The sequence below is a fragment of the Cavia porcellus genome, unplaced genomic scaffold (genome assembly GCF_034190915.1).
Source record: "Cavia porcellus strain 051 isolate PalLab524CR breed Dunkin Hartley unplaced genomic scaffold, mCavPor4.1 scaffold_14, whole genome shotgun sequence".
In the NCBI taxonomy this organism is placed as follows: Eukaryota; Metazoa; Chordata; class Mammalia; order Rodentia; family Caviidae; genus Cavia; species Cavia porcellus.
This window is the reverse complement of record NW_026947497.1, coordinates 46,664,134-46,678,638: the sequence shown is the minus strand read 5'-3', so window position 1 is coordinate 46,678,638 and position 14,505 is coordinate 46,664,134. Positions and strand designations below refer to the sequence as shown.

At 41.6% G+C, this 14,505-nt stretch overlaps 1 protein-coding gene across 2 annotated transcripts in view; it reads right to left on the bottom strand.

Moving 5' to 3' along the window:
- Tmem131l (transmembrane 131 like) overlaps positions 1 to 14,505 on the bottom strand; it is a 146,694-nt gene that overhangs the window by 62,702 nt on the left and 69,487 nt on the right. For both annotated transcript variants that reach the window (XM_013160335.3, XM_063260864.1), the window contains exons 4-7: positions 12,357 to 12,425; positions 7,497 to 7,620; positions 6,188 to 6,304; positions 5,549 to 5,659 (exon numbers count right to left, since the gene is read on the bottom strand). In XM_013160335.3, the coding sequence (XP_013015789.1) occupies positions 5,549 to 5,659; positions 6,188 to 6,304; positions 7,497 to 7,620; positions 12,357 to 12,425 (421 nt within the window). The remainder of the gene's footprint in view (positions 1 to 5,548; positions 5,660 to 6,187; positions 6,305 to 7,496; positions 7,621 to 12,356; positions 12,426 to 14,505) is intronic.

The following is a 14,505-nucleotide window of genomic DNA, read 5'->3' as shown; positions in this document are numbered from 1 at the left end:
CACACTAGGCTGCGATTGTCAAACCTGGCTCCGCTCTTGACCTCCACCAAGTAACTTAAACTCTAAGTTCATTCTACAATTTCTAAAATAAGAAAAATAACACCTGCCCTGGTAGTAAATCTGCTGAATGTCAAAAAATGGTTGATGTGGTGAAAAGTTCTATAAATCTAGTAGATAGGCTATTTGAGGATCTCAGGTCAAGTTCCCATCGACTCATGTAACTATTTAAAACTTTGAGGGCCTTCAATGTATTAAGGCCAAGTTGACATAAAACTTATAAAAATGAAAAAGCAGCAGGTCCTGTCCTGGACACCCTGAATTTCAGAGGAGGGGACATGGTATAGTATGGATGGAGGACCAGCAACCAGGCTCACCCTGGGATCTGGAAGTTCCAGAGGAGCTGATGTTGGAACGGAGCTGTGGATAGTATCAGAAATAGAATCAGGATGGGTACAAGCACATAACGGTGAGCCAGTGTAAGGAGTTGGCACATTCGGGGAAGGATGGGAGGTTTCTGAGGCCAGAGAAAGAGGAGGACCTTTGAGGCTGGAGACAGAAGTTAGGTCCCAATGACAAAGGGGACTGACTTTATGCAAAGTAAAGGAGTTGGACTTGCTTTGGACACAAAAGGGGAACCAGCTAAACCAATGACCAGGAAAGTAACAACTAACTGTGTTTCTCAAGGTATCAACGTGAGCCAAAATAAACCTTTCCTCCTTCAGAAGAAGAAGAAAGAGGAGGAAGAGGAGGAGGAAGAGGAAGAGGAGATACCAACAGCAAACAAGGGACCTGTGGCCTGGATTGGAGAAAGAACAACTGGTACAGCAACCTGAGTGCCAAAGGATGGTAAGATGCCATGAAAGCGGAGAAGCCTCCAGGTTCCAGTCAGACCCATGGGAACAGTGACTTTTCATCTGTAGGAATTTCCTCTTTGGAAAGGAAATGCAAGGATGAAAAAGAGGAAGGAATGAAAAGAAAAACAGTAACTCAGCATTTCATGCTTCCCTACTATGTGAACTCACCTGAGCTACTAAACCAAAATAACTTAGACTGGAGGACTTACAAACAACAGAACTTTTGTATTCTTGGGTGGTAGAGCCTAGAAAATACAAGATCAAGGTGGCAGGGGATTTAGAGTGTGGTGAGGACCTGTTCCTCCCAAGCAGCCCCTTCTCTGTGCTACATGGAAGCCACTGAGAATAAGCTCCTTTTATTTAAGGCACTGAACTCACCCACCCCACTTCTTAAAACCACCATGCTGGGGTTTATATTTCAACATATGGTGGAGGGAGCAAACATTCAGACCCTAACACCTGCTCTCTTCCCAACAGCAGACTCACATCTGCAGTGAAGGAAATAAAAAGTGTCCCCTTCTCTCCACTGAACTCAGTGATGCCTATTTTTTAAAACGGGGTCAACAAGAAATTAGACCAAAGACAAATCACTTATACACTACTCTTCTTTTCAGCAGAGAAATAACTAAGCTATCTAATCCAATTAAACCAAGCAAGGAAAAAAAAATGCAAAGATATGAATGGATGATATTCATACAAATAAAAAGGATCAAGATGAGCCCATAATATATTTTTGTCTTTTTTTTTAAATCGGTACCAGGGATCGAACTCATGACTGCCCGCCTGAAAGGCAGGCACTTATGCCACTGAACTAAATCGCCAGCCCTCATAATATTTTTTTAAAAAGCCTTAATTTGCTGGTACCTACTTTATTTTCTAAGAACAAGTGTTTTGTTATTCCAAAAACTTGAACATTAAAGATAGTAGTAGTCACAATCTATATGTTAAACATTAACACAGTTTTCTCCTCTATAAAAATATCAAATAAAACAGATTTATTTTGTTTGACCTTTTCACCACATTCATGCTTTTTAAGAAATGGGGAACGAAAGAGGGGCCAACATCCTTTTCGGGCTGCATCAATAAAGTTGCACTATAACTCTCTAAGCTCACCAGAGAGAACTTCGCAGTGGCCCATGTCACATCTCTGCCAGGACGCAGCGAGGCAACATTGCTAAGTGGCAGGAACACAGGCTCCAATCAGAGCCACTTAGGTAAGAAACTGGTTTCCTGACCTCAGGCATGCAATAAGCTTTTCTCCAGTTTGCAATCCTAGGAAAAAAAACACCTGTGATGTTCTTAACACATTTAAACCTGGTTTGTGCCATAATTCTCTAAATCTTTTGAAAAACCAATTGCTATAACAGAATGTCCACAGGACGTCATTAATAGCAAGCTCCAAGCTTAAAAGATCAATGTGTTCTGACTATGGAAGGTTTCTTGTTGTGACCTCAAGAAACAGTTTTCACCTCTGAGAAACACAACATACTCCCCTGAACCTCCATGGACGCTTACTCCTCTGTGGGAACATAAATTTCCCACCCATGTAACTGAACCGGAAGGTTCCAAATGTCCTGGGTCCCAGAGGACAACAAGCACTGGCAAACCAGTGGGGCTATAAACAGACGTAAGCACTTTCAAAACAGTTTGACAGGTCCAAAAAATGCACAGCTGCAAAATGTCACTCATAGGTTCACACCAACAGAAAAAATACATCTATACAAACTTGCTCAATTCATTAGAGCCCAAAACCAGAAACAACTCAAATGTTTACCAACCAACAAATGGTTACATAAAACAGGCTGCATCCAAACAATGGCAAACTGCTTGGCAATAAAAACAAATGAAAAACATGGGTGAAACTTGAAACATATTATAGGAAAGATGCCAATCACAAAAGACCACACAAATCCTTTGTGTAAAATGCCCAGAATAGACAAATCCACAAAGACAGAAAATAAATCAGTGGTCGCCAGGGACTAGACTGACGCAATGGGAATGTTCTAAAATTAGGCCACAGCAATAGTTGCACAACCCACGGGTACACTAAACCACGGGGCAGTGGTTTGTTTGTCTGGGTTTTGAACCCAGGGGCCTTCACACTGAGCTACAATCCCCAGTCCTGTTTATTTTTTTATTGTGAGTCATGGTCTCAATAAACTGCAAAGTTGCCTGGGCTGGGCTTGAACTTGTGATCTTTCTGCTCAGCCTCCCAGAGTTCTGGAACTACAGGATTAGTAAACTACTACGGTTTTTACTACGGCTTTTCCAGTGAGTAGATTTATGGAATGTAGATCAAGCCTCAGTATGAACTGAGTTCAATACAGGTTGAATTTCCTGTATCTGAAATGCTTAGGATAGAGGTGTTTCAGATTTGGCCTTTTTCAGATTGCAGAATGTCAGCACCAACACTCTGAGATATATTGGTATAAATATGGAATTCATTTATGTTTGCCCCGTATCTTATTTGCACAGCCCGAGGGTGATTGCACAGTACTATTAATGTGCCTGAGTTCTGTGGCTCATGGCATGAGATCAGGTGCAGAACATTCCACTTTGGACATCATGTCAGGCTCAGATATCTTCAGATTTGGGAACATTTCAGATTTCAGATTCTGGGAACAGGTACATTGAACCTCTATCTGCTAATGAAGAAAATAAGAATAAGAAAAGCACAGTCACCAGCAGGGCAAGCCACAGGGAGAGAGCAACAGGGACCTGTACCTGGAGCGGAACCACAGAGCTCTTGGGGCCAGCTCCACTGGTCACTATTCACAGCTGCAGCACACTGGGGGAGGTGCAAGCAGAGTGGGGAGCACAGCGGTCAGATGGCCCCATCTTCGTTGAGCTGAGACACCCCATGGCATGAAGCAGGGCAGCAATCAAGGGTGAGCTCACAATGTTCGGCAAAGGGCAGCACTCCAAGGTGAAGGAGCACGGTGCTACCATGGACCAACCAAGGTCTTGAACCAAATCGGGAAGAGGAGAGAGAGTCCCTGGAGAATCCAAGAATGAGATGAACAAGGAAGGATGAAGCAGGGTGAAGCAGAGAAAAGGGCAGGTGAGGGTAAACAAAGGACCCCAGGTGCGAGAGGCCAGTGTGATGTAAGACAGAGGGCAAGAGATCGCGGCATGGGAGACAGTGGTGGAGTGTGCGGGTGGCACGGGTCCCAGGCTCAAGCCCAGGCCAGTGGGGAGGCAGGGGAGGGAAAGAGAGCGTGATCAAGTGTGCATATGGAACCAGGCCTGGCAGCCATGATAAGGACTGGTTTTAAACCCTAAGATACCTAAAAACACCTTGAGAGGCTGTTTGAGGTCAGGAGAGTGTCACTGAGAAAACAGAAGAGTAGCTCCTCCAAGTGAGTGGCCTGCCTGGAGGGGTTTCAAGCAGGTGACACAGCCCAAGGCCCAACGCCTGTTTCTGGAGAGGGGCAGGGCTCTGAGTAGTGTCACGGGTAAAGACCCAGGGAATGACAGTGCACATCACAGGAAGCAGACACACACGCTCTGTTGGGCAGGGTGGCTGGAGCGGGCTGCCCCACAGCGGGACTACAGGGTCAGCATCTAATCAAAAAACAAAACAAAACTCCTAAGAGGAAGACTACTGTTAAAATTCACGTATTGGGGGCTGGGGATTTAGCTCAGCGGCATAAGCGCCTGCCTTGCAAGCAGGCAGTCGTGAGTTCGATCCCCAGTACCGATAAAAAGGAAAAAGACAAAAAAAAAAAAAAAAAAAAATTCACGTATCATTAAAAATCCTTAAAAAGCATCTATCTGTTAACAAAGCTCCCAGACACTACATTACAGGTCACTCATTCTGTCTCTCCCTCTCCTGGGACAGAAGCTCCTAAACCCTGGCACAGAACAGATGCTCAGTAAAACTGCAAATGAATAAAGGGACTGGTATTGTTGACCACAGACTCTAAGCAGCGTTCAGAAAGAAACAGGTAAGACTTATATTGATTCAAGATAGGAGTTTTCGGGATTTTGTTTTGGTACAGTTCCTAAGGAGCTACCCACAGTTATAAGGAAATACAGATAAAAGCTATTAATGAAATGTGTTTTAAAAGAATTTTAACTTATCATTATGCTTCTTGCACATCAAAATGTTTCTTTCCCCTAAGCTGCACCCAGACAGAAGGAGGGAAGCAGGGAAGGGAAGAGCTAGTGTGGCGCCCTCAGAGGCACATGTCACCAGCCCTCAGAGGTTCTCTCTTCCTGAAAAGCAACCTAGCAGGCCTTAACAAGCTCTATAAAACAGTTCACAGTCTGTAACTACAGAACTGTTCCTCTCTAAAGAAACTTATAAACCAGGCACATGGCTTAATGGCAATAAAAATGAAAAACTAGAAACATTCCAAATAACCAACAATAGGATTGAGTGAACTACAGAGTATCAGTGCTGGGCACATGGCCCTACAGAAGAATTCTGAGGTGTAGCCCAGGGGTAGAACAACTTGCCAGCCATGAGCAAGCCCCTAGGTTTGATCCCCCAGATCTCCAAAAACAAAAAAAAAGTATGTGGATTTCACTGACACTTTACAAATAGATTTTTAAATTTTAGAATTTTTCAAATATCAAAAAATAGTAAAGCCTCAATTCTGACTATATAAAAAGAGCTGTACATACCCTGCCCAAGATACACAAATGGAAAGGGCTACAAAATTTGTTCAAAGCACATCAAAGAAAATGACCTGTGTTTGTGCAAGCTGAACACTCTCGACTTGCGGAAGCAGAAAATAAGCATCTGGCAGCTGCTCTGTGGAGCCTTCTGTAGAGATCCTGCGAGTGCCAACTCCAGACACCTAGAGCAAAAGAGAAAGGGGAGCCCCACTGTTGGACTGCTAGAGGCCCCCGCCCCCACCATACCGCTGAACTACCCCTGTGAGGAAATCAGCACAGGTACACACAGCGCTGTTACCCCAGCTAGTATCCATCTCTGTCTGCAAAAGTGAAATAATGAACACACTTATCTCTGTCAAAAAAAAGTGCTAGTTATTTCAGCAGAATGAATGCTGTTATTTCAGCCAACTCTTTCTCTCCATTAGCAAATCTTCTACACAGACAACTCTTCTGATGTGGGACCTCATGTTTTATGGAACTTGGTAAGAAATAACCACAAGGCAACTGATCTTGGCTCTGAAATTACTCAATGACACATGCTTTTTAAAGACGTCACAAATACCACACTTAAGGTAGAGTCCCAACTACTTTTGTGAACACCAACAAGGTTCTTCACATTCCCTTCCTGGCGAATAATGGTATGAACAGTGAGCCTCTGGGGATGGACTCCTCAACACAACCAAATTACGTGGCAAAAGAAAGCTACTTACATGATAGGAAAGGACTCCATATGAAGAAGTATTAATAAATAAAGAACTTTCAATGCTTCCTTCTTCAGTGGGTAAGAAAATAATTCTAAAGGAGGTTTTCCCCATTGCTGGAATTACCTGAAAGAAAGGTACCTAATTAGTCATTTGGAATGACTTCCTTTGACAAACTGTCTTCTGTAGATTTTCTTTCTGACAATCTCTACCAGATGGTTGCCTAATCTGCAGCCTTGATGTGTAAGTACCGTGAATCCCTGAGCATCCTTGAAATGACCAACAGCCAATAACCTAAGGAAATACCACTGACTTAGAACAAAACAGTTGCCAAGTCACCTTACTTCCGTCTAGATCACGAGTCTCATCTCCTTCCTTTCCCTCTTCCACACCATGTTCCTAACACAGTTACACCTCTGCTCAAATACAGAGAACCACCAAGGTATAAACATAATGAAGTAAGCTTAAAAAACCAGGGACTATGTTTACCTGTGCAGACCATCACAAACCAAACACTAGGCTGCCCTCTTCAACATTTCTTTTGTCCCAGTATTTTGTGAAAATTCATATCAATCATAATAAGCAAGGCAAATACAGTAAAGCTTACCAGCAATCAACACATTCATTAACACATTTCTACTGCCTTGAACCACCAGCAGCAGTACATGCATGATCGTTAGATGGACTACTGTACCACTAAAGGTACAAACTGGTCAAATCACTTTTGTCAGTCCAGTCCTCTCACTAACAAAATCAATAAACAGTTGCCTGATGAGACAGTCATGCATGTACCATAATGGGCCAAGCCACCCAGCAGCAAGACATGAAGTATAATCCCATCATGAACTTGTTTACAGCCAAAGACTACTCCAAAAGCTAAGAGACTAGGGTTTGGGGCTCCATTATGGTCCAAGTTCCATTCACTACTGTGTAGTCTTAAGTTTAGAAAGAAGTCCTAACTTTCTTAGTAGACCTGAGAGGTGAGACAGCTCCTGACTGCAAAATTGTGTTAATTACTAAATGCCTCACAGCATCGGTAGTAACTTGGAGACAAATAGAAACTTTATGATAGAAGGAAGACATGCTGGATATACATGTATTGCTATCTAAATTCTTTAAAGGTTTTTCCAGAGACACCAAAATTATGAAAATAACTGAAAAAACACATGCTAAAGTAAACATACACAAAGGAAAGTTTGGGCCACAGAAAAAGAAAAAGGGGAGACAGAGAGCACAAGGTTCCAACTTGAGGCCAAAGAAAGCAGGAGAAGCTGGCAGCCTGCCCCCACATAGTTTCCACGAGTCCATCAACACTCACCCTGCAATGAACAGGAGGCACGTGAAAATGTCTAACAGCTGTAAACACCGAGTTCACCACGACCTCGCCATCCCGACTGGGGTTGTAAGCATAAAGAATCTTTGCTGCAGGATGGCCCAGGAGTCTAGGAGGGGAGAGAAAAAAAGTAACATGTTTGTGATTTAATCCATATCACTACATGCATGTGCACACACCCACATGCTCACTTTTTAGTTTTACATTTTTGGCTCTGGGGCTAGAACCCAGGGCCTTGCACAAGTTCTACCACTGAGCATACATCCCTAGCCAATACATTTTTAAATCCAAAAATCTATTGATGTTCATTAAAAAGTAAACAAAACTTACCAAGTCTGTAAAATATTTAATCTCCAATAGTAAAAACAAATGCAAAAACAAAATTTTCTTTTCTATGATTTACACCGACCCACAATAATACTCCGCTGGTTTCTATGCTGAAAGAACTCACGCCATGTAGGCCGCTAATGGTTGTTAAAAACAGCACACTTGGGGCTGGAGGTTTAGCTCAGCGGCATAAGTGCTTGCCTTGCAAGCAGGCAGTTGTGAGTTCGATCCCCGGTACCAATAAAAAGGAAAAAGAGAAAAAAAAAAAAAAAAAACAGCACACTTTGGCACGCTCTGGCATTCTCTGTCTAGGCCCTCTCATTCAAATGAAAGTATGTTTAGATAAGACACTGTATTCATAGAAAAACTCTTTTTTCCTAGAGCTTGTTTTCTAAGTAATAAATTTTAAAGAGATGTTTGTAAGGGTTGAACTTCAGCTTACAAAGAGCTTTACTAGGTTTTACAAAAGGAAAATTCACTGTTGCCTTCAGCCATGCTTGAGGAAAATAGAAGCCAGGCAGCACTGTGAAGAGCAGTTCTTATCCTCTGAAATCAGAAGCCTTTCAGAAAATCCTGCTGGAGGGGGTGGGATGGGGGTGGGAGCTTTTCCGTCCACAAACATGTGCCTACCAAAAAAAAAATTCATTTAATTTCAAAACTTTCCACGACCACCCAGAAGTAGCCTCCACTGCAGAGCACACACACTCGTGGAACAAGGCCTTGAGACCACCGTTTTAGGCAGCCCACTCTACCTGCACTCTCAGCCGTCAAAGGAGCTGCAAGAGGTCAGGAACCAGGCTCGCATCTCCTGCCTGGACACCTCACTACAGTGTCCCTCTAGCCACTGACCTCCGAGTCTACTGGCTTGACCGTACTGTAACCCAGAGCCAGCCTGAATGTCACAGCAGTCACGCTTCCAGTTTTAATACCCTCCAAGACCAAGTTCCACACCTCCGTCTCTCATCAGCAGGGGCCAGAAATACCCCAGGTTAAGCAAAAATTCATATTCATTATGCTTGCGTTTCTCTGGTTTTCAGTTTTCCTAATATCAATAGTGATGCTTAAGGAAAATTTTAATCATACTGTTTCTCTCGTATGCAATGAGATTTCCAAAACAGTGTATCACTAGCATCAAATCTTTGGAATTTTTCTTCTAGCTTGCACTCCTGTTTTGAAGTACTAGTGTTAGTGTAAGTTTTAATATATCTTTTTTTGAGTGTGTGTGGTGCTGGGGGTTGAACCCAGGACCTTGTCCACTCAAGGCAAGAACTATACAACTAAGCTGCATCCTCAATATCCAATGTGTATTTCAATACACAACTACTTAATTCCAGTTATAAATAACACCGCAGAGGGATTAAAAACCTTGATGCTTTTATGGTTCTTCAGTAATGCAAAATTTTTTCTAAAATTTTACATTACCATAAAGACAGTCACCTCAAAGAGTCCTCCTACCTCATTACTGGGCTCATAGTTCCTTTCTTCCTGCAATTAAATAAACAAGAACTACTTCTTGTAAGTTTTTGGTAGACTCAAATAGCAAAGTGACTAACACTTATCCTCAAAGCTTTAGATACCCATTCACATACATAACACAGAAGATTTCTAGCTTCAAAGAACGAAGATGTCTACCAGAGAAACAGAAAACAAGGCCATGAAGCAGCAGCACTGTAGAGTTTAGGACTGCACCCGCTAGGGCAGACAGGGAGCCCTGGCTGGAGATGAGCTAGCTCTGTGCTATTTTCAATCCATTTTTTAAAGTTCTATTTTTAAACGTTTTATGAGGATATGAATTTCCTTCACTAGTGACAACTGGAAGATACACTATTAACTTCATACTACAAAAGAATGACTAAAATCTCTTATGAAATATTAACCCTTAACATGAGGCCCGGAAGCAGGCAGAAGGAAAATGAGTAACTGACCTTGAGTCCATGTCCCAGAAGGAAACTAAAGCTCTGAGAAGGGATGGGGCTTGCCCCAGGCCAACACTGAAGTAAACACAAGCTGAGCCAGGGCAGCAAAGCAACCAGGAGACCCTTCTAGCTAAAATTTATTCTGATGACTATAAATTATTATGCCATTTGATATAACATAAAACCTGGCTAGGGGGCTGGGGATTTAGCTCAGTGGCATAAGCACCTGCTTTGCAAGCAGGCAGTCGTCAGTTCGATCCCTGATACCGATAAAAGGGAAAAAGGCCAAAAAAATAAATCTATGCTAAAAGAGAAGTAAACCAAGCCCTAGCATGTATGGGGCTGGGGATTTAGGTCAGCGGCATAAGCACCTGCCTTGCAAGCAGGCGGTCGTGAGTTTGATCCCCGGTACCGATAAAAAGAAAAAAGAAAGTGTAAAACCTGGCTAATTTTGAATGTGTTTGGATTTATGTTAAAGTTTGTTCTTAGAGGTTTTCCCACAATCATAGCCTATACCTTACTAATATGAAAACAGCACAAAACTGGCCTAGAAATCAGCCTTATTCCTCCACTTCTAGTGAAATGACTTTGGGCAAATTGTATTACTTCTCAGGAACAAAGTTACAGACATTTGTGGCATATGCTCAAACGGAGATATCTGAAAAATAATACACACACACACACACACACACACACACACACACACACTCTCTCTCTCTCTCACACACAAATAATACCATCTAGGATTAACAGATTCATATGACTAGGGTCAGTTATGTGTTGTGAACTATTAAGTACTATCTAAACAAAACTAAAGGAGATTCAAGTCAAAGACTGAACATCCTCTCAACAAACTTCTAGTTATCAGGACCCACAAATAATACATACGGGCAAAATAAATGTTGCTAATATATACATATATTCATGCAAACTGTTTATTGAATTCTTCTGTTACTGAAGACTTAAAAAAATATATTACACAGCCAGGATCCTATGAAGTAGGACTGTTCTCATCTAGCTGTACTTAACTACCACCTCTTTTATTACACCTACTGAGCTATAACATTCACACATGCTCTTTAAAGTAGTCCTTCTTTTGTCTTTTTCGTTTTTATTGGTACCAGGGATCGAACTCACAACAGCACACTTGCAAGGAAGGTGCTTATGCCGCTAAGCTAAATCCCAGCCCCGGTAGTCCTTCTTTTTTGTAAGACTTTACACAAAAGCAAAGTACTCTCTCAAAATTTGAAGTCAGTGAGGTTAAATTCAGCCTTTTTTAAAAGGCACCCCAAATCTCATAGAAGTCAGAAAACTCCCTTTGCCACTTTACCTCTTCATCCTCTTACAAAATATCCTTGAGCCAAAATCCTTACAAATTCGCCCCCTCTGCAGCTCAAACCTTTGGATGACCAGAAAGATAAAGAGAAGCACAATAGAGATGTAGGACCCCACCCCAGGTGCTCCTCAGCATCATGGCGCTTCACCCACATAACTTTGTTTTTAACTCAAAACGTACCAACTCCCCACAAGGACTATAAACACAAGTAATAATAATAAATAAAAAAGAATTTTTATAAAAACTCGCTCTGATCTTGAAGAGTTGAACAAACAGGCCAAGGCTGCTGGCCTAAGCAGAGCTCTGACTCCTCCAACACTGCTTCTCCCACCTTTGAAGGTGCTAAGTTGGAACCATGCTCAGTGCTGCCACGTTCTTCATCCAGAGAGCTTAATACCCGCACATTTCAAATTGTGCCATGCATGAGAGACCCTCCACTGCCCCCTCTCCACAACTTCCCACTCTCTTTTTCCAAGTTCCCAGGCAGGCCCTCACCTGGCCCTCAGATCCCATGGCCTTCGTTTCTGGTTCCTGATGTTCAATGCTGTCAGGGCTAACATTGTGTCCACCCCACTCCACTGCAGTCCCAGCTCTTATCCTAGTACATACCATACTGTGCAACCCTGAGTCCTAAGGGAGTAGGGAAAAAGAATAGCAAACCAATATCTGAGTCTAGACATTCAGAAGTCATCAGTATTCAGGGTTTTTCGTTATGAAATACCCTGAGTTGTTTCTGTTTCAGAAAAATGGAAAAAAGTTTTCAAAAAAAAACCTTAACATTGCCTTCTAATTAAATGACAATCACTATAAAATAGTACGGGTATATTTATTAAGAGCTAGAAAAAGGGAAATTGGAGACATAGCTCAGTGGTAGAGTGCTTGCCTGGCATGCGTGGGGCCTTGATTCAATCCTGGGCCCCGCTCCCCACTTAGAAAAAATTAAAGAAAGGGTTAAAACAACTCTTACACACTCCTCTTACATGCAAATATGTCTTTTACTAAGTCATGGATTTAATATGACTAAAATTTAACAATGTGTCTATACACTTGTGTATATACACTATTATATATCATGCAAAAGCTGAGCTGGGTATGAGAGCATTACCTTATAATCTCAGTACTCGGGAGCCTAGAGCCAGGGTTTGAGGCCAGCTTGGGCTATACAGGGAGAGCTCATCTCAAAAAAACCCAATGAGGGAAACACATATGCTGCAAGTATACAACACAAAAAAAATGAGTTTTTTATTATAAAGAAAGGATACTTACTGTATTCCAAAATCTAGAACTGATGGTTGAAAATGTAAGCCTTTTCCACTAAAATGTTTGTCTGAGAAGCTAAAAAAAAAAAAGAAGAAAGATAGATTAATTTTTGTTGCAGTTAGGTACTGAGTTAAGGTAATATGCTTAGGTCAATGACTATCAGTATATGAGATGTAATTTTACTCCCTTACAGATGAATCTAGATTTTAAATAACACTGAATTATTAAAAATCTAGTATAATTCAAGAGTTACAAAAGTTTAAGATTCTCTTAGATTACAGATAATATAACTTCATATCCAAGATTTTGTTAGTGTTCAGACAGAACTAGCAATGAATTTAAGTTTTACAGACTTTATTTTAAATGAATTCAGATGACACAGCTATTTTTATAAACCCCAAACTAAAATAAAAGGCATACATATGAAGCAGGTTTAAGAGGAGACTTCAGCCTCTAAATTGTGTAGTAATACTAAGAATAAGGAAAGACCAGTATGGTGTGGCCAGAAAGGCCTGAAGGATAAAACCTCTACCATCCTGTACTTTTAAAAATAACAATCATATAAAATCTCATAAGATGAGTCATGTTTTCAGCAGCTGTCTATCACTATTGTGATTTTTCTTCAGAATTAACACAAATCATTGTATCAAAAAAGCAAAGAAGATATGTAAAAAAATTTATAATGAAGATACAAAAATATATAAACAAAACAAAGAGAAGCATGAACTATCAGTTCCCACATGTCATTTCAATAGTCACATACTCCCAAAGTGTTTAACTGAGAGGTTCAGAAAGGTACCATTCCTCCATTTTCAAAGATTCAAACAAGTTTTGAAGATAGATTCTTGCCATTGTCTCCTGCCACCAAGTAGCCCTCAAGCACGCTGGTCCAGCCATGACTTAAGTTTAGGCATGCATGCCACGAGTCCCTGTCCAAGGTCCCAACAGACAGCAAAGCTCGGTTCCAATGTCACCTCCTCAGAATTTTAGCTTCCTCCTCCTACTTCCTTTTCTACCTGAGCTTCTCTATCTTTGTCCTGAAAATCATGGTGGTGGGTTCTCTGGGTCTCCTTTATCCTATCTCTAGCAGCAGATGTGTTAATAACAAAGATGACGCCCCAGTCTTCATCTGTTCAACTACTGCCCACTCCTCCATTCATTTGGACCACACTGTTTACTGGACTTCCTCAAACTCCATAATTCAGTACTAGTAACTCAACGTGCTTGCAAAAAAAGCCACTAACACACCCAGAAAAGACGGGCATCTGCAGGACTGATGTAAAGACCTGCAGGAGGTAACAGAAGAACCACTAGGAGTACTGATCTCAGACCAAGTTGGCCAGAGCTCAGTGTTCCCAAGGAAAAACAGGCCATTTCACATACCAATATGATCTTCATAAAAGTCAGGCTACTGTACAGATACAATTAATGACAGCTCTTCCTGTTGGGTGCATTGAAAAACAAATTTGCCATTGGATTTTACACATAATTTCCAGATGGTATCTGAAGGATTTAAATCATTCACCCAAGGTCACAGAGCTCCTAAGAAGCACAGCCAAAGTTCCAACCCAGATTTGTCCAGGCTGGAAACATGAACACTGTATCAAAGCTCAGGCATCCAAGACTGACCAACAAACTAATACAGCCCAGCTTGCTGGCTGACAGCTTGAGCCTCGGAGGTTGGACAAACCTGGCTTCCAGGCCAACCCACAGTTACTGCTCTCCAGTCCTGAGTGGGTCAGCAGGTTAACTTCTCTTAAAAGTAGCCTTCTTATCAATAAAACTGAAATGACAACAGTATCTGCCTTAGATTTGTGGTGAGGATAATAATACTTTTGCATCATGCCAGGGTAGTTACGTGCAATAAATACTAGGTCATGTTAGAAATAGGATGACTCATATAACAAGAGAAGCAATGAGGACAGATGGAGAAGCCAGCTGAGCTTAGAGCCCAAGCTGACCACTAGATTTAGAAGCTGTAAGTGGGATGGTAGTTGTCTCTGAGCAGAGGAAATGGAACATAGTTGGGCCATCTCATGACTTGAAATAACAGATTTTTAAATTCCATAATTGGCAGGCAAGTTTTTATACCCAACAAAAATCAGTCACTAAGCGGCTCAATCTAAAACAACAGAGTAGAAATAGCCCGAATCTA